At 41.5% G+C, this 22,041-nt stretch overlaps 1 protein-coding gene across 1 annotated transcript in view; it reads left to right on the forward strand.

Annotated features, from left to right (window-relative positions):
* Window positions 1-11,347, forward strand: part of Fcf1 (FCF1 rRNA-processing protein) — a 12,267-nt gene extending 920 nt beyond the window's left edge. Inside the window, exons 3-8 of the mRNA XM_031355403.1 lie at window positions 727-798; window positions 2,056-2,204; window positions 6,835-6,907; window positions 7,770-7,857; window positions 10,043-10,137; window positions 11,175-11,347. Coding sequence (XP_031211263.1) covers window positions 727-798; window positions 2,056-2,204; window positions 6,835-6,907; window positions 7,770-7,857; window positions 10,043-10,137; window positions 11,175-11,223 — 526 coding nt within the window. The 3' untranslated portion in view covers window positions 11,224-11,347. The remainder of the gene's footprint in view (window positions 1-726; window positions 799-2,055; window positions 2,205-6,834; window positions 6,908-7,769; window positions 7,858-10,042; window positions 10,138-11,174) is intronic.
* Window positions 11,348-22,041: the final 10,694 nt, after the last annotated feature.

Here is a 22,041-nt window from a genome sequence, read left to right on the forward strand (position 1 = left end):
TCTCGGTATCAGTAAAGCTAGGCAGACAGTTAATTAGATAAAAACTAGTCTTCTTTGTGTTTAAGATTTTCAGAACAAGAGATTTGAGTCCTTTTTGGTTTGGTTTGGTTTTTATTGTTGTTGTTGTTTATTCAGACAGGGTCTCACTAAGTAGCCTTGGCTACCCTAGAACTTGCTATGTAGACCAGACCTCAAACTCCTAGAGCTCTGTCTGCCTCTCCCTCCCTGATGCTAGGAGGGCCACCATGCCTAGCTTGGGATATTCAGAAGTCTTCAGCAGATTAATACAACCTCTTCACAGCCTCTCAGAAGTGGATTTTTTTATTAGCATATATTGTACATAAATTTCATGATATTATTTCTCAAGTGGGTATATAATGTACTTTGAGTATAATCAACCCCCATTTGTACTAAGAAAAAAGTTAATAATTAGAATTTAGTCATTAACAACATTTTGAGTTTATTGGCCTCACTGACTAATATTCTATTCTCAGGCTACTTCCTGCTCAGTTTCCTTGTTCGCATAGCGTATGTCACAAAGTCCACAGCTAGATTGCTTTGGTAGCAGAGAGAGAATGGAGCTGGAGGTGATAGAGACTGAACCAAGGGCTTCCCACATGCTAGGCCGGTGCTCTACCACTGAGAGACAGCCCCGCAAACTTGAAACTTCCAAATGAAATTTCAACTGCATCATTTTTCCCCGTCTCTGGATTTGCTTTTTTGCAGTAAAGAAAAGGATAGGTTGAAGCCTAAGAAGAAAGAGAAGAAAGATCCAAGTGCGCTGAAGGAAAGAGAAGTGTGAGTACTAAGAGCCTCAGCTTCCCTTCCCACCCAGAGACTCGGTGGCAGTGCGCAGCCCTGTAAGATTCCAGGCTTCCCTGACTCCATTGCTTGTCAAATGAAAGTACTATCGATGGGTACATGATTTCAGAGCTTTGAGGTTTTTTGTGTTTTTTGTGTTTTTTTTTTAAGATATATTTATTTTATTTTATGTATGTGAGCATGCTGTTGCTGTCTTCAGACACACCAGAAGAGGGCATTGGATTCCATTACAGATGGTTGTGAGCCACCAAGTGGTTGCTGGGAATTGAACTCAGGACCTCTGGAAGAGTAGTCAGTGCTCTTATAACTCCTAAGCCATCTCTCCAGCCCCAAGCTTTGAGGTTTTGAATCCTATTGAGCAGTAAATTTTCTCTGAAGGCACTGGGACTAAACTTTTTTTCTTTTCAAAAAATCTCTTAAAGTAAATAATTTTCATTGTTTGCCACACCAAAATGTCACAAAAGAGAAAGACTAAATTGCCACAAATTGGTGAGGTTATATATTCTGAATGAAGGTCATTCCTTTAAAGTAAGTGCCTTTCACTTAATGAAAAAATTTGACCACATTTTGCATAGTTTTCTCCTCCTGCTCTGGATTCACAGAGGCTGTGCTATCACAGCAGATGCTCCTTCAGGGACAGCCTGGGGTTTTAGATGAGTAAAGGGCTCTGCTATAGTCCTAATGCTACACGGTCTGTTTATATTCCATACAACCATTTTAGGATTTTGAGAATGGCAATATGCTATAGCATTGATTCTAATCTTGATAACTAGATTCTCTCTGTGTCCCGAGATTAACCTCCTGATCGAGGAAGAGCTAGGTCTGGAATGATTGAGCTTTCTAGTGGGCCTGAAAATAGCATGTTGTTAACTCTCTTTTTAAAGATTTCTTTAAGTATGTGTATGTGTGGACATGTATGTGTCTGTGTGTGGGGATGTGCACATGAGTTCGGGTGTCTGGAGGCTGTAGCACCTCCTGAAGCTGGAATTACTCACGGTCGGTGTAGGAACTGAATCTGGGTCCTCTGTGAGAGCAGTAGTACATGCTTTTAACTGCTGAGCCATTTATTCAGCCCCTTTCCTGCCTTATTTTAAACTCTTATTTGCAATGAACAAGAGGAAAAAGATGTTTATCTGTAGTGAACTTTCTCAGATACTTCAGTTTTCATTTCATTAGCATCAAAATTATCAATGTGGACTTCAGCCTGTGATCTTATTTTCTTTCTCCTTTCAGCCCCCAGCATCCTTCCTGCTTGTTCTTCCAGTATAATACACAGCTGGGTCCTCCTTACCACATCCTTGTCGATACCAACTTCATCAACTTTTCCATTAAAGCCAAACTGGACTTAGTGCAGTCAATGATGGACTGTCTGTATGCCAAGTGTGAGTATCATGCTTTTATATTTCTGTGAGATTTGTACAAAACAATCATATTTATCCACATATATAAAAAGAGGGAAATGCCGGGCAGTGGTGGCGCATGCCTTTAATCCCAGCACTTGGGAGGTAGAGGCAGGTGGATTTCTGAGTTCGAGGCCAGCCTCGTCTACAGAGTGAGTTCCAGGACAGCCAGAGCTATACAGAGAAACCCTGTCTTGAAAATACCGGGGGAAAAAAAAAAGAGGGAAGTGAAGATCCCAGTAAATGAACTAAGGGCCATTTAGTTTCCAATATACCTAGCAATAGCAGTTTTCAATACGTTGAGATGTAATACATACTTGACTAGGAGTAATTAAATTCTCACAATTTGGAAAGCCGTGCCTTCACTCTCATTAGAGATGTCAATTTTGAGCCTGAGTTTTAAAATTCTGAGCATATGAAAATCTATTTTGGTATATGTGTTTCTATTAATTTCTATTAAGCAGGATACATTTTCAATTCCAACCTACTCTAGAAAAGCTAAATAAAACCTACTTCCATTTACGGTGACAGAGCCAGAAGTCAAATAATAGGCGGTTCTCACATTTATCCAGTTAGAATTCATTTGTATTACAGAGGATCTGAGTTAATTTAGACCTTGGTGTGCAGAGTTCCCTTGTTTATTTGGGTATCCCCTCCTACCATAATCCTGAGTGGGAAAAAGAAAACTTAAGCTGTATCCAAGAGAATCGTTTCCTAATAGTTAGGCATGTTACATGTTTGGGTTAGGAAAGTAGCTCAGTGGTTCAATAGTGGAGCCCTTTGCAGTGTGTGAGAAGCTCTGAGATTAGTTCCCACCACTGCAAAACAAGTGACCCCCCTCCCCAAAAGCTTCATTTTGTGATAGGTTCCTATTCATAAGTTGTTGCTCTGTTAAAGGGACAAATGACATGACATTCAGAGTGGTACTTTGCCATATAGAATAAATTACTGTGATCACAGGGAAGCCTTACACCTCTTTTTTCAAAAAGACAGGACAGGCATACATTGTCTTACTAAGCATCACAGATATGCTATATTCTTTTTTGCATCTGTAGACTTATTTATTGTTTTATGTGTATGTGTGTTACCTGAATGTGTGTGTTTTCCATGTGTCTGGGGTGTTGGATCCCCCTGCAGCTGGAGTTACAGATGGTTGTGAGCTACCATGTGGTGCTGGGTCCTCTGCAAGAGCCACAAGTGCGCTTAACCACCCTATGTGTAGCATCTGCCCATTTATGTCTTCATCGTAGTTTCATAATTCTCATGGGATTTGAAGATTTTTTTTTTTTTTTTGTGCAAGGGTAAGGGTTTCAAACAGGGTCTCATTGTGTAGCTCTGGCTGTCTTAGAATTCTGCATAGATCAGCGTGGCCTCAAACTTTCAAAAATAGACTGCTTCTGCCTCCCCAGTACTGGAATTAAAGGTTTGTGCCGTCATGCCCAGCCTTAGGCTTTTTCATTTATTTATTTAGTATACAGTGTCTGCGTGTATACATGCCTGCACACCAGAAGAGGGCACCAGATTTCATTATAGTTGGATATAAGCCACCATGAGGTTGCTGGGAATTGAACTCAGAACCTCCAGGAGATGTTTTTAATCTCAGCCATCTCTCCAGCCATATGTATAACTTCTTACTACTCCAGTATTCCAATGGCCAACTGTCTACCCATCTCTCTCCCTTTCCTTAGGCCTCCCTATTTCCTGAGACACAACAAAACTCTTAGCCTCAGTGGACTATAGATGTTCAAGGGGGAAGGAGTATCAAATGTCTTTCCCTGTAAGTCGGAAGATATATGTGTCAGCCGAAGACCTATAAATGATTATGCTTAGGAAGGTGTGTTAAGCTGAGAAGGAAACCAGGAGTGACGTCATACACCTGGACTCTCAGCATTCAGGAAACAGAGAAGGCAGGTTCAAGGTCAAAAAAAATCTTGAAGATTAAAAATATCACATCAGTGAGCACATGAATTATTAATAAAGCAAAATAGCATTATTGTTGGTAAGGGTACGTTTTAGTGGTCTGGACAGGGGTAAAAATATCAAAGTCGTTAAATATTCCCTTAATACAGAATCCAATAGAAAGCAAGATCCTAACTCCTCGGTTCTGTGAATGTGAAGAGAGGTGAGGAAGCTACAGGAAAAAAGAAAAAGACTGAAGCTTGAAGAGTTTGGATTATGAGGTTTAAGGAAAGACACCATCTCCATAATATGGAGCAGGCGAGGCAGCAAGTGCTAATGTGAAACTGTAGTAAGTTATCCAGGAGTCAACATAAGACAATCAGTCAGTAACGATACTATATAGAGTTTTCAGTGTGCACAATACATCCCTCCATTGGAAGAAGATACTGAGACTTCACTACCTAGAGCAGAGAATCAATGTCTGGCTTCAAAGGGCAGGCTGACTCCTACTAGTGGTTCACAAGACTGGTGACTTTAAGCTAAAGCTAATCCTAATTTACATTTTACAAAATCCAAACCAGGAATGTAGCTCAGTGGTAGACTGTTTGCCTAGCACATACGATGCCCCAAATCTGATGCCCAGTACCACACACACTTGAAGTACAAAGCCAGAGAAACCTAGGGCTAAACGGTAAGACGGGAATGGGAACTGGAAATACAGCTCAGTGCAGAGCACTGAACGATGTGCACATGATCTCCAGCACTGCCCTACCACACACCAAAGAAATCCTAGCCTCCTAAGAATTATACTAAATCCTTTCTGCCAGTGTTTTATAAATGAAATTTAAAAATAAATAAATAAACACAGGTGATTGCACACCTGTTTTCAGTATGGTTGCTAGACATTTTTCAAGTCTAATATTGAGGTGGGCTGCTCAGCAAAAATGGTTCTTTGAAAAATAAAACTGCTGGGGCGGGGGGCAGGTTATGGTGATGGAGAGGTGGCTCAGCAGTTAAAGAGCACTTGTTAGTCTTGCAGAGGACCTGGGTTCAGTTCCCAGAACCTACATGATGGCTCACAACTATCTAATTCCAGTTCCAGAGGATCTGATGTCCTCGTCTGACCTCCACAGGCACCAGGCATGCACATGATTGCATGTATATGCAGGCAAAACATTCATACACATTACATAAATATTTTTAAGAGGATATTTAAATACACTAGGCTAATGAGATGGTTCCTCTGGTAAAGGCACTTTGCAGTAAGCTGCCTGAATTTGAGCCCAGGAGCCCAGGTTTTGGAGGAGAGAACAGACTCCTACAAGGTGGCTTCTAACCTTCACTCATGCATTACAGCACATACTTTTAAATGTATACTGATGCATTTGAAAGACAAGCTGGGAAAAACTGAAAATAAATTTAAGTGAGAATAGAGTGGAGATACTGGGTCAGTGAAATTGGGTAGTTATGGAACCAGAAGGCAATGAATGCTTGAAGAAGGCTAGTTTCAAAGCCATATGACAGGGAAAGCATGAGGGTCTACAACGGAGTAGGACATAGGCTCCAAGAAGAAATCGCAGTTCCTTCAGTTATACACCCACAGGAGTGGGCGGTACTCCCTATTTTCTTCCATATCCCTAAGTGACATTAATCTAGTCTGTCTCTATAGATTTGCCTATCTGGACATTTCATAAAACTAGAACCTCTTATTTGGTTTTCTTTCATTCAGCTTGATGTTTTCAAGAGCCACTCAAAGCACTGTTTTGTTTCTGATCATGCCTCTAGAGATCACATTTTAGTTGCCTGCTCTTGGTTTTAGCATTTAATAATATACTTTGAGCACTTTGCCTTGTCTGTTTTTTATAGAGTGGCCTCATCCTTTTACGTTTCATAGTATTCTGTTGTTTAAACATATAATCTTGTTTATTTTGGGGGAAGCTTTTGTCACTGTTTTGAGATGGGATCTCATGTAGTCCATGCTGCTCTAGAATTTATTGTGTAGCTAAGGATGGCCTTGAGGTACTGACCTTCAGGCTCAACCTCCTCAATGCTCAGCTTACAGTTATGCATCACTCCCACCTTCCACCAACCCCACATGCTGGGGATTGAACCCAGGACCTCCTGAATATTAGGCAAACACTGTACCACTGAGCTATGTCTCCAGCCCATGTTTACTTTTTGTTTTGATTTGAGACAGGGTCTCACCAAATTGCCCAAGATGGCCTTGAGCTACTTCTGGCCCATGCTGGTCTTGGACTTTCAGTCCTCCTGTGTCAGCATCTGGAGTAGCTAGGGTTACAAGCCTTTGTCACTGTACCCAATTCTCCTAGGTTTTTGGTTTGGTTTTTTGTTTTGTTTTGTTTTTTAATTATTATTTTATACAAATTGGAGGTTTTCCTGTAGGAAAACTTTACACATGTCTGTGAAAGGGTGTCAGATTCCCTGGAACTGGAGTTACAGACAGTTGTAAGCTGTCATGTGGGTATAAAGAATTGAACTCAGGTCCTTTGGAAGAGCTGCCAGTGCGCTTAACGACTGAGTCATCTCTCCACCCCCATTTCTTTTAGTTCTTACTGGTGTTTTCAGTGGACTTAATCTGCTGTCGTTGCAGAAGTCTACAGGATTTTTACAGACTGAACTAAATAGAATTCAGAGGATATCTTTACACGTTCTGTTACTAATTTCTGTGCTGTGTTTTGTTTGTCCCTTGCAGGTATCCCTTGTATAACTGATTGTGTAATGGCTGAAATTGAGAAATTGGGACAGAAGTATCGTGTGGCACTAAGGTAAGAAAGACTTAGTCTAGCTTTACTATACCTTGGTAGACTGCGGATACTTTTAGAATACCTCATCTCTTTGCTAACCAGAGATTTCCTGGCAAGTTAGTTTAAATTTAAAGGAAAAAAAAAAATTAAGAGACTGGAGAGATGGTGAGGCAGCTAAGAACATTTGCTGCTTTCCCAGAGGACCTGAGCTCAGCTCCTCCTAGCCTTGTTGGGTAATTCACAACCGCTTATACTCCTCCACATCCACTGTTTGCTCTCTCACAAGAGTGACAGCTGAGATGAGCAGAGAACTAGAAAGTGTCAGGGAGACCCGTCTCCATCTTCTCTGGATCTTACACCACACACAGTTCACTGACCTGCGTTATTGAGGGGATTAGCAAGGTCATCTTATGGTCATACATTCAGTCTCTTTTCATAATCAGACAGACACAGAAAAATGTATTTAGCTTTTATATTGCTGATTGGCTATGCCATAGTGGCCACCCTATGCCTGTCTTGCAGTGCATTTGTGTAAGGCAACTTCCTAAAAATGTTTAAGATGGGTGTGATTTTCATCTTTTCTTAACTCTGTAGGTTTGAGCAACTTAATATCTGAACCTCCTTCCCCTTTTGTAAAATGGAAATACAAAAAAATTGAGAGTTTGGTGCTTAGTAAAGGAGCCCCAGTGCTATCTGCCCATGGGTTTGATGCCCTTCCTTATGAAAATGAAAGTATGAAAAATGGTCTTCCAGGGCGAGAACATGCCTTGTAATCCCACATAGATCACGTCAGCCACTTACCTTTGCTTTGCTGGCTGGACAGAGAAAGTTTCCAGATTGCTTGAATGTTTTCTTTAATTCACTTTGATCGTGAATCCTGCAGAATCGCCAAGGATCCACGATTTGACCGATTGCCATGCACACACAAAGGAACCTACGCTGATGACTGCTTGGTCCAGAGAGTAACTCAGGTACCATCACCACTTTTGAAATGTTTGCTTGGAGCAGAGGTGGTGTTTCCGTGGTTAAGGGCACAGGCTGCTCTTGCTGAGGACCCAGATTCAGATGCCAACACTCGCATTAGGTGACTCACAGCCTCCTGCAACTCCATTTCCCATGCTCTTCTGACCTCTGAAGACACCTGCACACACTTGGTGCACACATACACTAAACACACACAAACACTCTGTATATATATAATTATGTATAATACATCTTTATGTATTGATATAGTATTGATATGTATACATATTATATAGTATATGTAACACTTGTTCATAAGTAGCATAGACACCATTTACTTGAAAAAGTAGATTTAAAAAGCTGTGTTCTAACCATAATAGGAAAAGCATGTGTTTGATGAGTTTCAAATCTTAGCTCCTTGCCTATTGATAGGCAGAAGTAAGCCAATCTTTTTGAGTCCAAAGCTAGCCTCCACTACATAGTGAGTTCCAGGCAAGCCAGGGCTACACAGTGAGATCCTGTCTTGAACAAAACAAAAACAATCCCAACATCTGCACTAACTTAGTAGTATATGATCTGGGACAGTAACTAGGTCTTTTTGGTTTTTTGAGAGAGGGTTTCTCTGGATAGCCCTGGCTGTCCTGGAACTCACTCTGTAGACTAGGCTGGCCTCAAACTCAGAAATCCGCCTGCTTCTGCCTCCCAAGTGCTAGGATTAAAGGCATGCGTCACTACTTCCCGGCCAATGACTCAGTCTTTATTCTACAAATCCCCTGTAATGTGTTTAATTGTATTCATGTAACTGTAATAATATATCATCCTATTCCCTCCTCCCCCATGTGGATCTTAAATAAGATTCCATTTCTACCCCATTCAGGAATGGTGTTCCTCCCACCATCCTAACTCAGAAATGTTTTTCTTGGTTAGGGACTCTCTCCCAGGGTGCTATCACATACATACCCTGGGTTAATTCCTTTTTGAATTCTTCCACTCTGAACTGCACTGCTCATGAAACAACACAAGACTCTCACATAAGAACCATTCTCGGGGGCTGGAGAGTTGGCTCAGCAGGTAGGAGCATTGACTGCTCTTCTGAAGGTCCTGAGTTCAGGTTCCAGCAGCCATGTGGTGGCTCACAGCCATCCATAATAAGATCTGACAACTCTTCTGGTGCGTCTGAAGTCAGCTAGAGTGTACTTTTATATAACAATAAATAAATCTTTGGGCCTGAGCGAGCAGAGTTGACTGGAGCAACCAGGGCCAACAGGAGCGAGTGGGGTTGACCAGAGTGAGCAGAGGTCCTAAAAATTCAATTCCCAACAACCACGTGAAGGCTCATAACCATCTTTACAACTATAGTGTACTCATATACCTAAAATAAATAAACAAATCTTAAAAAAAAAAAAAAAGATAAAAAAAAAAAAGAACCATTCTCAGGTTAGAGTTGTGGCCCAGTGGTAGAGTGCTACCTAGTGTGCACCAGGCCTTGGGTTTAATCCTCAGCCACAGCACTGGAGAGAGAGGTAGAGAGGGGAGAGAAAAGAGCCTGACCCTTACAAAAAGGAAAAAAGAATGGACAGAGGAAGAGCGAGGCACTTGCTAAAGATGGCCATCTTCATTTAATGAGCACTCTGCCCTTTAGCAACTTGATCTATGGAGCCACATCATAGCTGTCACCATGGTGGTAAGTGTTCTATTAAACTCAATGGAGACTTGTTTATGAAGTAAACTATAGCAAAATAGCTTCCAGCTAATAGTTAAGGTTAAGCTAAACTCAGGTTTTGAATCATAGAGGTCCTTTTCTTGGAGAGGGGCTGCCTACTTATGTCACTAAAGAACTTCTGAGTATATCTAAGCCACAAGAGCAGAAGGAAGGTCTGTGCCCTCCAGTCTAGACATTTACATGGAGTCTGTTGGGGCATTTTCCCAAAACTAAGGAATTGTCAGCCTTAACTGTGGCAGGCCCTCCCATTTGTGGGACAGAAAATAGTTTGAAGCTTATGAATACTTCTTCCCTTCTTCCTTCAAGGTTCATAAGACCACACTGAGGCCTGGCCCGGTAGCTTATATATTTTATTCTATAAATATCTTGTAGGTCTCTGATAGTTACTGTGAAAATGAGAGACTGTTCAGTGGTTGTGTATGCATATACTGTCTGAGTCAGTTATAAACATCAGTGGGCTTCTCTTTCAGCACAAGTGTTACATTGTGGCCACAGTTGACCGTGACCTCAAACGAAGAATCCGGAAGATCCCTGGCGTTCCTATCATGTACATTTCTAACCACAGGTAAGAAGTCACTATTGGAAAGTAATTAGAGGCACATGGTTGGTCATCAGTTATATAGTGAGAGCAGGTTATAAAGTTATAGAGGATTTCAAAGGAATTACACGACCATGTTTACATTTAAAGTTGAAGAAATGAGATAAAATAGCAAGAATGGGGAGAAGACAAAGACAGGATTTGGAATGAAGCAGAAATCAAATTGTTACATTAAGAAATTCGGGGCTGGAGAGATGGCTCAGTGGTTAAGAGCACTGACTGCTCTTCCGGAGATCCTGAGTTCAAATCCCAGCAACCACATGGTGGCTCACAACCATCTGTAATGAGATCTGACGCCCTCTTCTGATATGTCTGAAGGTAGCTACAGTGAACTTAGATATAATAATAAATAAATCTTTAAACAAAAAAAAAAGATTATTAGAAATGCATGCATTGCTTTATATAAAGCACTATTTTAAGGCAGTCTCGTCCTTTTGAGTAAGAAATATCCTTTTTAAAGATTTTTTTGGGAGGAGCTTGACTCTCATCATGGAATAAAACTGGGGATAGTAGAATACCTATATTCCCAACAATGAGGAAACAGTGACCAGAAATTCAGGATCATTCTTGCTCCTCAGTGCATTTGAGGCCAGTTCAGATGGAAAGGATATGGGAGCAAATCCTCTTTATTAACACCTTATCTGGGAAACTAAAGGTTTGCCTTAATAAACAAAACTGTTCTTTATCCTTCTTGGATATTCCAGTGTCTACTCTATAAGAACTTCTATGCCCAACTTTTCCATTTGGGGAGAGCACAGTGTATTGATAAAAATACAGGCTGACTCGGGCTCACCTGGATGACAAGTCCTAATTGTCCCTTGCTAATGCTGTGGCTTTGAAGAACAAAAGTAATACAGTCAAGATTTTGGTCTAGGTCACTCATTGTTGGGCCTCTCTGAAAACTTCCTCTGACTTTAAGACTTGAGAGTAAATGGCGGGGTGGCTCAGAACAACTTTGTAGCATACCTTCTCTCATGATGGCGTCTGCTTTCCTTCCTGGTCAGATACAACATCGAGCGGATGCCGGATGATTATGGAGCGCCTCGCTTCTAAATCTCATTCCACAAACTCCTCCTGCCTTTGGACCCACTCTCTCTCTCTCTCTCTCTCTCTCTCTCTCTCTCTTTCTCTCTCTCTTGTCAGGTAATTAAATGCACTTTCTGATTTTTAAAAATGCTATAGTGTCTCAATTCTTAAAATAGCTGCATCTTTTTTTTTTTTAATTATATTTTCTAATGTGTCTATGTATGTCTGCATGTGGGTATGTGCATATTAGTGGAGGCACCTGTTAGGGCCAGAGGCCTCGAATCTGCTTGGAGCTGAAGTTAAAGGTAGAAAGGTACCTGAACTGGATGCTGAGAACAGCCACTGAGCCCATCTGCATCTTCTTATAAATTAGATGCTCCAGTTCTTGTTCACATATTTTGATTTACTTAGCAAACTTTTAAATATAGCAAAACAACAGTGTTAGGGTAAAATAATGGGGACAAGTTGAGGAAAAGGGTTTTTTGTTTTGTTCTGTGTAAAGAAACTTAGTATGATAGCACATACCTTTAATCTTAGCACTGGGAAGGCAAATGCAGGTAGATCTCTGTGGGTTCAAGGCTAGCCTGGTTTATATAGTGAGGTCTGAGATAGCTAGGACTTCATAGACAGGCCTGAACTGGGAAAAAAAAAGAGGTAGTTTTTGTTGTTGTTGTCTTCATTCTGTTAGGAAGGGAGGAAGATGTTTGTAGTAATTTCAAGGTGTACCTGAATATTATCCTTGAATCTGGATCCTCCTGCTTCTGCCTCCTTATTGTTGGGATTATAGGCATGCACCACCACACCCAGGTTTGTGTGGTGCTGAGGATCAAATCCAGCGCTTCTTGCATTCTTGGCAAGCACTCTTACCAACTGAGCTTCATCTCTAGCTCCTGTTGGGGTAGATCTTAAAAGTCAGTGAGGCAAAGCAGATGAAAGACGGGGAGCAGATGGAGCAGAAGCACAGAGACGTTGACAGTACAATGGAATGACATACCATGGTTGCGCTGCTCAGATAACTGCCAGAGAGTCTTGACTAGGTGTAGGGAAATGGGAAGATGAAACACACACACGTCCACCCACCCCAGAGAGGGAGCCCACAACAGACCAAAGTGTGGATAACACCACAAAGTACAAGTTGGTGAAACTAGGAGGTTTATTGGAGTTACTTACAAGAATATGGGTGAGAGACCTTTAATCCCGGAACTCAGGAGGCAGAGGCAGGAGGATCTCTGAGTTCAAAGCCAGCCTGGCCTACTGAGTAAGCTCCAGGACAGCCAGGGCTACACAGAGAAACCCTGCTTTTAAAACCAAAACAAGAATATAGGTGAAAAGTTACAGGAGCAGAGATGACTCAAAGACAGCTACATCAGCCAGCAGCAGCATGGGTGACAGCTCACCAAAGATGGGAACCTGTAGCTCACTACAGCTTAGAGGCAGCTCAGCTGGTTGGAGAGAGTCCTAGTGCTTCAGTTGGTCTGAGCTCTTCTAAGTAGGTCAGCTGGTTTCTACTTTTGTTTTGTTTTGCTTTGCTTTCCAGGACAGGGTCTCTCTATGTAGCCCTAGCTGTGATGGAACTCACTCTATAGACCAGCCTGAGTTCAAACTAAGAGATCTGCCTCCCAAGTGCTAGGACTAAAGGCATGCACCACCATGACTGATTACACACATACCTGTTTGTGTGTGTGTGTGTGTGTGTGATAGTTGTGATTTTTTTAAAAATTGTATAAGCTAGAAACATAGAGTGGCTTACCATATTCTAATTCCCTGAGACCTAGAGCATGTAGGGAATAATACTGTTCTTCCAGAGGTCCTGAGTTCAATTCCCAGCAACCACATGGTGGCTTACAACCATCTGTAATGGTATCTGATGCCCTCTTCTGGTGTGTCTGAAGATAGCACAGTATACCCACATATATGAAATAAATAAATAAAATAAATAAATAATGTATTTCTTTTAAAAAAATGAGAAGAATGTGAAAAGGCCTTTTTTTAAACAGTGGTGCTGGGATGATGGCTCAGTGGATATAAAAAGCACTTGCCACAAAACTGTGAAGGCCTGAGTTCCATCACCAGAACCAGTGTAAAGTTGTCCTCTGATCTCGACACTTGCACAGTGATTTGCATACATCCCCTTCCTCCATCCCTTCCTCTCATTCTCACACACACACATCATCATCATCATCATAATAATAAATATTTAAAGCACATAAACTAGCAGGATAGCTCAGCAGGTAAATATACCTGCCACCAAGCCTATTCTCATCAGTCTCCAGTACCCACATAACAGAAGGAGGGAACCAACTCCTGAAAGTTTCCCTCTGATCTCCATACACACACCAAATAAATAAAATATATGAAACAAAATTAAACAATGTTATTCCCCTAGTAGGGGCTGGAAATGCCTGCGGTTGAGGGAAGTTCTGCTAGAGGCCTGGACAGCTAGAACTGACAGGGCAAGAAGGGAAAGGGAGAGCCATATGGAACCTTCTCTGCTTCCCTGTTCTGCTTCACTGGTTCCCCGTCATCTTTTTTCTCCCCTGCTTTGTTTTGTATTGTTTTGTGTAGCACAGCACACAAAAGTGTGGAGGCCTAAAGCATAAATGTGCACCTCCCTAAATTCCAAACCTGCAGACAAAGCAAACAGCTACAAAATTACCACTTGGTACAAAAAAACAGAACATGCTGACATGGAAACCTGACTAGTCTCCTCTGGAAAGGCAGCTTGAAGTACTGCATGTCCTTCTAACAGTTTCTCAGGCAGGCGGTACTGGCTCATGCCTTTAATCCCAGCACTTGGGAGGCAGAGGCAGGCAGATTTCTGAGTTCGAGGCCAGCCTGGTCTACAGAGTGAGTTCCAGGGCAGCCAGGGCTACACAGAGAAACCCTGTCTCGAAAAACCAAAAAAAAAAAAACAAAGGCAGATACAGGAGGATCTCTAGAGTGCGCCTGGTTTACAAATTGAGATCTAGGAGGACAAGCAGGGCTACACAGAGAAACCTTGACTTGAAAAGCCTAATTAATTTCTTAATTCTCTTTTGAGACAAGGTCAAATATGTCCCAATCTGCCATCAAGCTTGCTATGTGTCCAAATATGGATTTGAACTCCTGATCCTTTCTACACACTGGGATTGTTGGCATGCTCCACTCCAACCAGTTTTATGGGGTATTGGGGATCAGATGGCTTCATTCGTGCTAGGCAAGCACTCTTAACTAAGCATATTATAGTTTTTTTTATAAAGTTTGTTGTTGTTGTTTGTTTGTTTTAAAACAGGGTCTCTATGTAATCCTGGAACTCATTGTGTAGATAAGGCTCACAGAGAGCTCCACTTGCCTCTGCCTCCCAAGTGCTAGGATGTGTGCCACTGTGCCTGGCAATTTTACTGCGTGCAACATTAGTATAATAAACATCCATTAGAACTGAAGTCGCTGTACACTTCTGTGGGAGAACATTTATTGAATAACACTATGTTATGTTCCTTGTTGCTATGACCGAATAACTGACAAGAAGCACCTTAAAGAAAGAAAGGTTTGTTTTAGCTTACAGTGTGCGGCAGTTGGCAGAGGATGATAGAAAAGGCCACTGGGAAAATTACCAAAAAAAAATACAATTTTTAAGCCACAACTTTCCATCCTTTGTCCCCATAGGCTCATGGTCGTCTCATAATGTGAAATGTATTCTGTCCAATGTCAAAAGTCCCCATGGTCTATACCAGTTTCAGTATTGTTTAATAGTCCATATCCCATCAAAGATTAAAGGCAATCCCTTAATTAGATCTCTTAAATTTTGATAACATCAAAAGCAACTCCCACGGTTCCAATATACAATGACAAAAATTGAACATTCCATCTAATAAGGGAAGAACAGAGACATTACAAGGAAAGATTGGACCCACACAAGACCAAAACCCAGGAGGGAAACACACCAAAACTTACAGCTCCATGTTTAAATTCTGGGATTTGTGATGGAAACTTCTGAGCCCTGGTGTCCTTGAGTCCTCCTTCCCAGCTCTGTCCCCACTGTCTCCATACATGGGCTAGCTCCACTCTTTAAATGCAACCTTCCTCAATGGACACCTGTAGTCCTGGCCTATCCATCATCCTGTTTTGTGTTGGCTTATGCTTTGTCATCTTGACACAAGCTAGAGTCATTGAGAAAGTGGGAACCTCAACTGAAAAAAAAAATGCCCCCAGCAGACTGGTCTATGGAAAAGCCTGTGGGGCATTTTCTTGATCAGTGATTGATGTAAGAGGGCAGTGCCACCCTGGACAGTATAAAGAAAGTGTGGCTTTCTGGGAAACCAGTTCCAAACACGATTGGGCTTACCACTGCCAATTTTCTGAATTAGTTACAGGCAGCAAACCTGTAAGCAAAACTCCTCTGTGGCCGGGCGGTGGTGGCGCATGCCTTTAATCCCAGCACTTGGGAGGCAGAGGCAGGTGGATTTCTGAGTTCGAGGCCAGCCTGGTCTACAAAGTGAGTTCCAGGACAGCCGGGGCTACAGAGAAACCCTGTCTCGAAAAACCAAAACAAAAAACAAAAAACAAAAAAAACTCTGTGACTCCTACTTCAACTCCTGCCTCCAGGTTCCTCCCCTGCTTGAGTCCTTCAGTGATGGGCTCTTCTAGAGGTGTAAGCTGAAGTAACCACTTTCCTCCTTAAGCTGCTTTTGGTCATGGCCTTTTATCTCAGCAGTGGAACCTAAGTGAAGACAGGTTGGCACTGCTTCACCTTTGCAGCTTCACATGTTGGCCTCTCAAGTCCTCCTGGCAGGGACTCAGACCCTCCTCCATATTGCTTGACTTCTGGCTTTCTCAAATTGTGATACACAACTGTGACTTCTTTAAACCTGTATCTTTCATGGCTGAAAATCTACTACTCAGTGGACAACACTGCCAAGTTCTGATGGCAGGTCTTGGTAGAGCCTGTCCTATTGGGCAGGGCATTAGCATCTGAGTGCCATCCCTGGGAAAACACTTCCCACGGCAGTTTTCTCCATAGGACTAGTGGATCCCCCTTAATCGCATTCTCAGTGTAAGCTCTTTCCTTTTAAATGAATTTTCACTTGTATAAAATGTAGTTTTTGATGAGTGGTAAGCAGAAGCTATGCTGCAGCCTGAATGCTAGCCCACTAAGCAAATGGGTCCACTGCCTGTGACTGCATCCTCCATCAAGCTGTCAGGACACATGCAGAATACAGCCAGGTCGGTGGGTGCTGGTGGCCCACACCTTTAATCTTAGTACTCAGAGGCGGAGGCAGGTGGATCTCTGAGTTTGAGGCTAGCCCAGTCTATAGAGTAAGATCCAGAACAGCCAGGGCTACACAGACAAATACTGTTTAGAAAAACAAAACAAAACAAAACAAAACAAAACAAAACCAAACCAACAACAGTAAAAAGACAGACTGTCAGACTGTTGCAAGAATAGGTTCTTGCCTGGCTCATAACAGTCTTGTTCCTCTCTGAAACCTCATGAACCTGGCCTTCATTGTGTTTTTCTTGGCATTCTGGTCCTCCACAGTCCCAGCAAGACAGTCCATTAAGCTCTATTTACAGCTTTCAAGAGCTTTTCTAAGCTAAAGGGTTTTTTGGTTTTTTTTTTTTTTTTGGTTTTTGGTTTTTGGTTTTTTTGGTTTGGTTTAGTTTGGTTTTTTGAGACAGGGTTTCTCTGTATAGCCCTGGCTGTCCTGGAACTCACTCTGTAGATCAGGCTGGCCTCAAACTCAGAAATCCACCTGCCTCTGCCTCCCAAGTGCTAGGATTAAAGGCATGTGCCACCACCGCCTGGCTAAGCTAAAGTTTTAAATTATTATACAACCCTCTCACAAACTAGTTCAAAACATGATTGGGTTTATCACTGCCAATTTTCTGAATTAGTTATATACCTTGTTGCTATGACTAGACATGCCTTAAAGGAAGAAAATTTTGTTTCAACTACCAGTTCATTACTGTGGTGAAGGCTTGATGGTAGGAAGCTGAAGAGGCTGGTCACCAGGAAGGGAAGCAGTCAGTGGTGGCTCCGGATGCTCAGCTCAGTTTCTCCTTGTATCAGTCAGAGATCTCTGCCCATAGAATGGTATAACCCTCCTGTAGGGTGGATTCTTCACACTTCAATTCACTTGATTTTTAGAAACTCTCACAGAACTAATCCCAAATTGACAAACACGATTAGCCATCATAAACACAAAAGTGCATAAATCATGTGTACTCTAGCTTACAGGATGTTTTTAAACTGAACTACTTATGTAACTAACTTACCCAGAGGAAAAGCAAATATTTAGCTGGGCATGATGGCACAAGTCTACAATCCTGGAGCCTGAAAGGTATAGACAGGAAGATCAGAAGTTCAGGTCATCTTTGATGACATAGCAAGTTCTAGGCCAGCCTGGGATACATGAATCTTTGTCTCAACAAACAAAATGAAGGAGTGGGGGTTGTGAAAAAGAGAAGATCCCTTTGTGACACCTCATCGCTATTTGTGTTAGTCAGTATTCTCCAGAGACAGAATAAAAGAATAAATAGATTTTGTGTGTGTGTGTGTGTGTGTGTGTGTGTGTGTGTGCCCATGCTCATGCTTGTGTGCACATAAATACAATATAAAGGAGATGGTTGCCTTTACAATGGCACTCCACCCCACCATTCTGTGTGTCCTCCTAGGTATCTTCATATAGCCATATTAATATAAGAACTCCTGTTTGTCATAGAAGATTAGGTGCTGTCTTAGGGTTTTATTGCTGGGAGCAGACACCATGACCAAGGCAACTTTTATAAGGACAACATTTAATTGGGGCTGGCTTACAGGTTCATTGGTTCAGTCCATTATCATCAAGGTGGGAGCATGGCAGCATCCAGGCAGGCATGGTGCAGAAGGAGCTAAGAGTTCTACATCTTCATCAGAAGGCTGCTAGAAGAAGACTGGCTTCCAGGCAGCTAAGTTGAGGGTATTAACGCCCATGCCCACAGCGACACACCTACTCCAACAAGGCCACACCTCTTAACAGTGCCACTCCCTAGGCTGAGCATATTCAAACCACCACAGGTGCTACCTCTCCTTCAGTCTGACCTCATCTGTAACTATCCTATTTCCAAATTCAGACACAGTCTGGAGTATGGAATTACCACTTCTATATGTCTCTTTAGGTACTACAAAATTCAACTCATCTCAAATGTGACTATCAAGAATATCTGTTTTTGGTTTTAGTGAGAAAACTAAACTATTCACCATTCAGACTAGGGTCTGCTGTAGGTTTTTGATTGTGTTTGTTTTGATTTTAGTTTTTGGATTTTTAGAGACATGTTTTCATTATGTACTCTGGTTAGACTCCCAAGGGCTGGCATTACAAGTATGTGCTACCACACCAGCATCTAGCTGTTTAGTAAATACTCTATTAAATGAAAGACATTCTCTATTTTTTTTGTTTGCTAAATGTATTAGCCTTCTGTTGTTGTGACAAATCCTAAAGATAAATCAATTTAGCTGTACAGTGGTGGCCCACACCTTTAATCCCTGCATTCCAGGGAAAGAGGCAGATAGATCTCTGAGTTTAAAGCCAGCCTGCTCTATAAAGCAAGTTCTAGGACAACCAGGGATATATAGAGAAACCCTGTCTCAAAACACACACACACACACACACACACACACACACACACACACATTTACAGAGTTAAAGATTTTTTTTTTAACTCAGAGTTTCAGAGGTTCTCCTCATGAGCACTGTTGCTTTGAACCTGTGGCAGCACAGTATGTCAAGAGTGTGCTGTTGAGGTAATTTCTTACCCCAATAAGCCTGTATAAAAACACACAATCCAGTTAATATATATATATATATATATATATATATATATATATATATATATGCTATATGCCTAGATTGAGCAGATCTATCACTTTACTAATCTATTCCCCAGCTGGGAGATCTCTTGTTCCTTAGCTTCTATAGGCTATGTGGTTCTGCTCCATCTTCCTTCTACCTCCTCTTCCTCCATCCTCTGTGACCTCCCATCCCACCTTTCCCCTCCATTGCCTTATCATTGCCTCTAGCCTTTATTTGACTAGACAGAATAGGGAGACATTTCCATGAGATCACCTGAGTATATAATCCACTCCTCATCAGGGGCAACCCCTCTTGAGGAGGCAGAATTAACATCAAAATACAAACAGCACCAGGGCAACTCACATTTCCCCCTTTTAATCCAATTAAAAGTCTCTTTTCTCTCAGATATAAATTGAGCATAACCATAACAATTATATAAGTTATAAAGTAGGATATACAATTAACATCTAGTCCATCAGTTTGTCAAAGTACTCTTCCACCTATCTTAACTAAAGAGCTTACAACTCTATACCAGAGTTATGTTCTGATTTTAGCTTGCATTACCATCTGAAAAACATCCTTTCCACTCTGTATCATATCTCTCAATGCTAAACAACATAAGTTTGCTTATGAGACTATACCTAGTCTTCAACCATGTCAGAAACCCAAGAATGAATTAAATATTACCTGAGTATATAGGAAGCACAAACACAGCTTTTAAAGCTTAAATGAATTGTAGAGACAGCTGACTACCTGGATAGCTCCTTATTTCTTATAACATCAGAGAATCTGTCTTCAGCCTTCTGACCCAGAACCAACTGGCAAACCTTATGTGAAGCAGGAACTATAAAGGACTATCTTACCCTATATTGGCAGAGCTTAGCATCTATCCCACATCTGTTTGTCCATTTTGGACAGTATTTTGTCTGCAGATGATATAGACAATTTCTGCCCAGGGACTATCTTGCCAGATAAGCAAACTTGCCTAAAGGTAAAGATTCTCAATATCTTCTTGGAACCATGAAGGGGGAGCTGTCAGGAGCAGACATGTTTATAGTCAAATTTTCTAAAAATAATGAAATGATTAAATGTCAGATTCTGTGGATTTCTGATGTTTTTGAAGACTATGTAAAGTATCTCTGAACTGTGAACCTCAACTATTCTTAGCCATTTCTGTTTGAGTAAATGGAAACATTTTATTATAATTAAATCTAAATCTAACATAACAATGAGTTTACTATCTGGCTCTTAACTTGTGTTACTTAATCATCCTAAACAATTTGTAATAGCAGCTATAAAAAGGACTGGATCAAAGCCTTGCCTTCCTAAATGATTTGCATAGGCACAATGTCTATATCTAAGAGTAACTATTAATTTCAAATTTTGTATTAATATAAGAAATTCATACCAATAAAAACCTTAAATCTGTATCAATCTATAAATTTTGTACCAATGTAAAAATTATAACTATGTGGCATAGGAGACCTGTTCATTGTGGCAGCCAAAAAACAAAGAAAAGGGACAAGCCAGGGTCCCAGTCTCCCCTTGGACATGTAACAGAAGATGACCTAGGACTTCTGATCATTTTGCTCCCACTTCCAGACTGCTGGGAAAGGATTGCAGATGTGTGCTACCACACCCAGTTTTCTGTGATGCTGAGGGACTAAACACAGGATTTCATGCATGGTAGATAAGCACTCTGCCAACTAAAGTACATCCCAAGCTGTTGTGCAGCAGTTTTCTCAGAGATTGAAACATTCCATCTCTCAGGAAATTCCTTCATACAGAAGGAATACACAAAATTGCTTCAGGAAGTCCCTGAAACGTACCAGATTCACTAGGCTCCTCCCTCCAAAGAGTAAACATTGAAGATTCCCTAGAGTCCCTCTCAGACAAGCCTAGACAAGCTTGGCCACAAAGAAGACTTTTAGACGAAAGAAGCAGCCTGAAAGAAGCAGAAACCAGCTAAAAATCTCTGGAAGAGGTATAAAGAAGTGTTGGAGGTTGACACTCTCCAGGCTGTGCAGTATGCTCTAGGTTTCCAGCTTGTGGGTGCTGTCCCCCATGTTGGGGTGGGCTTTGCTGATGCAGGTGTCTTTGAGTCATTTCTGCTCCTGATACTCCTTAACCATATTTCTTTAAGTAACTCTAATAAAACTCATTTTATTGGACTTTGGTGGTATGCACACTTTGGTCTCTTGAGGGGTTCCTCTCTGTGCTGAGTAGATGTATATTGTTTCCCTTTAGAAAAAGTCTCATCAAACAACACATGGCTCTTTCTTGAGCTGGGACAAATATGCTTGGGTTGTGAAAACTCATTATGTTTTATACTTATGTAATGGTTTGTATATGCTTGGCCCAGGGAGTAGCACTATTAGAAGGTGTGGCCCTGTTAGAGTAGGTGTGACCCTGATGGTGGAGGTATGGCCTTGTTGGAGTAGGTGTGTTACTATGGTGTGGGCTTTAAGATCCTCTTCCTAGCTGCCTAGAAGTTAGTATTCTGCTAGCAGCCTTCAGATGAAGATATTGAACTCTCAGCTCCTCCTGCACCATGCCTGCCTGGATGCTGCCATGCTCCCACCTTGATGATACTGGACTGAACCTGAACCTGTAAGCCAGCCCCAGTTAAATGTTGTTCTTTTTAAGAGTTGCCTTGGTCATGGTGTCTGTTCATAGCAGTAAAACCCTAACTAATACAACTTATGATGTGCAATTTTATGTATTTCTATGCTGCTTCAATAAAACATTGAAAGAAGTAATTCCTAGCTCCACACCTACTAGTCAAATTTACCTGAGACAGGTGCAAGGTCACATCTTCAAATTGACATGATAATACAGTTAATAGTCTTAAAATTAAGCATAGTTTTTCTCCTTCCTTCCTTCCTTCTCTCCTTCTTTCCTTCTTCCCTCCCTCCCTCCCTCCCTCCCTCCCTTCCTTCCTTTCCTTTCCTTCCTTCTTTCCTCCCTTCTCTCCTTCCTTCCTTCCTTCTTCCCTCCCTCCCTCCCTCCCTCCCTTCCTTCCTTTCCTTTCCTT

This window comes from Mastomys coucha, unplaced genomic scaffold (genome assembly GCF_008632895.1).
Source record: "Mastomys coucha isolate ucsf_1 unplaced genomic scaffold, UCSF_Mcou_1 pScaffold6, whole genome shotgun sequence".
Lineage (NCBI taxonomy): Eukaryota > Metazoa > Chordata > Mammalia > Rodentia > Muridae > Mastomys > Mastomys coucha.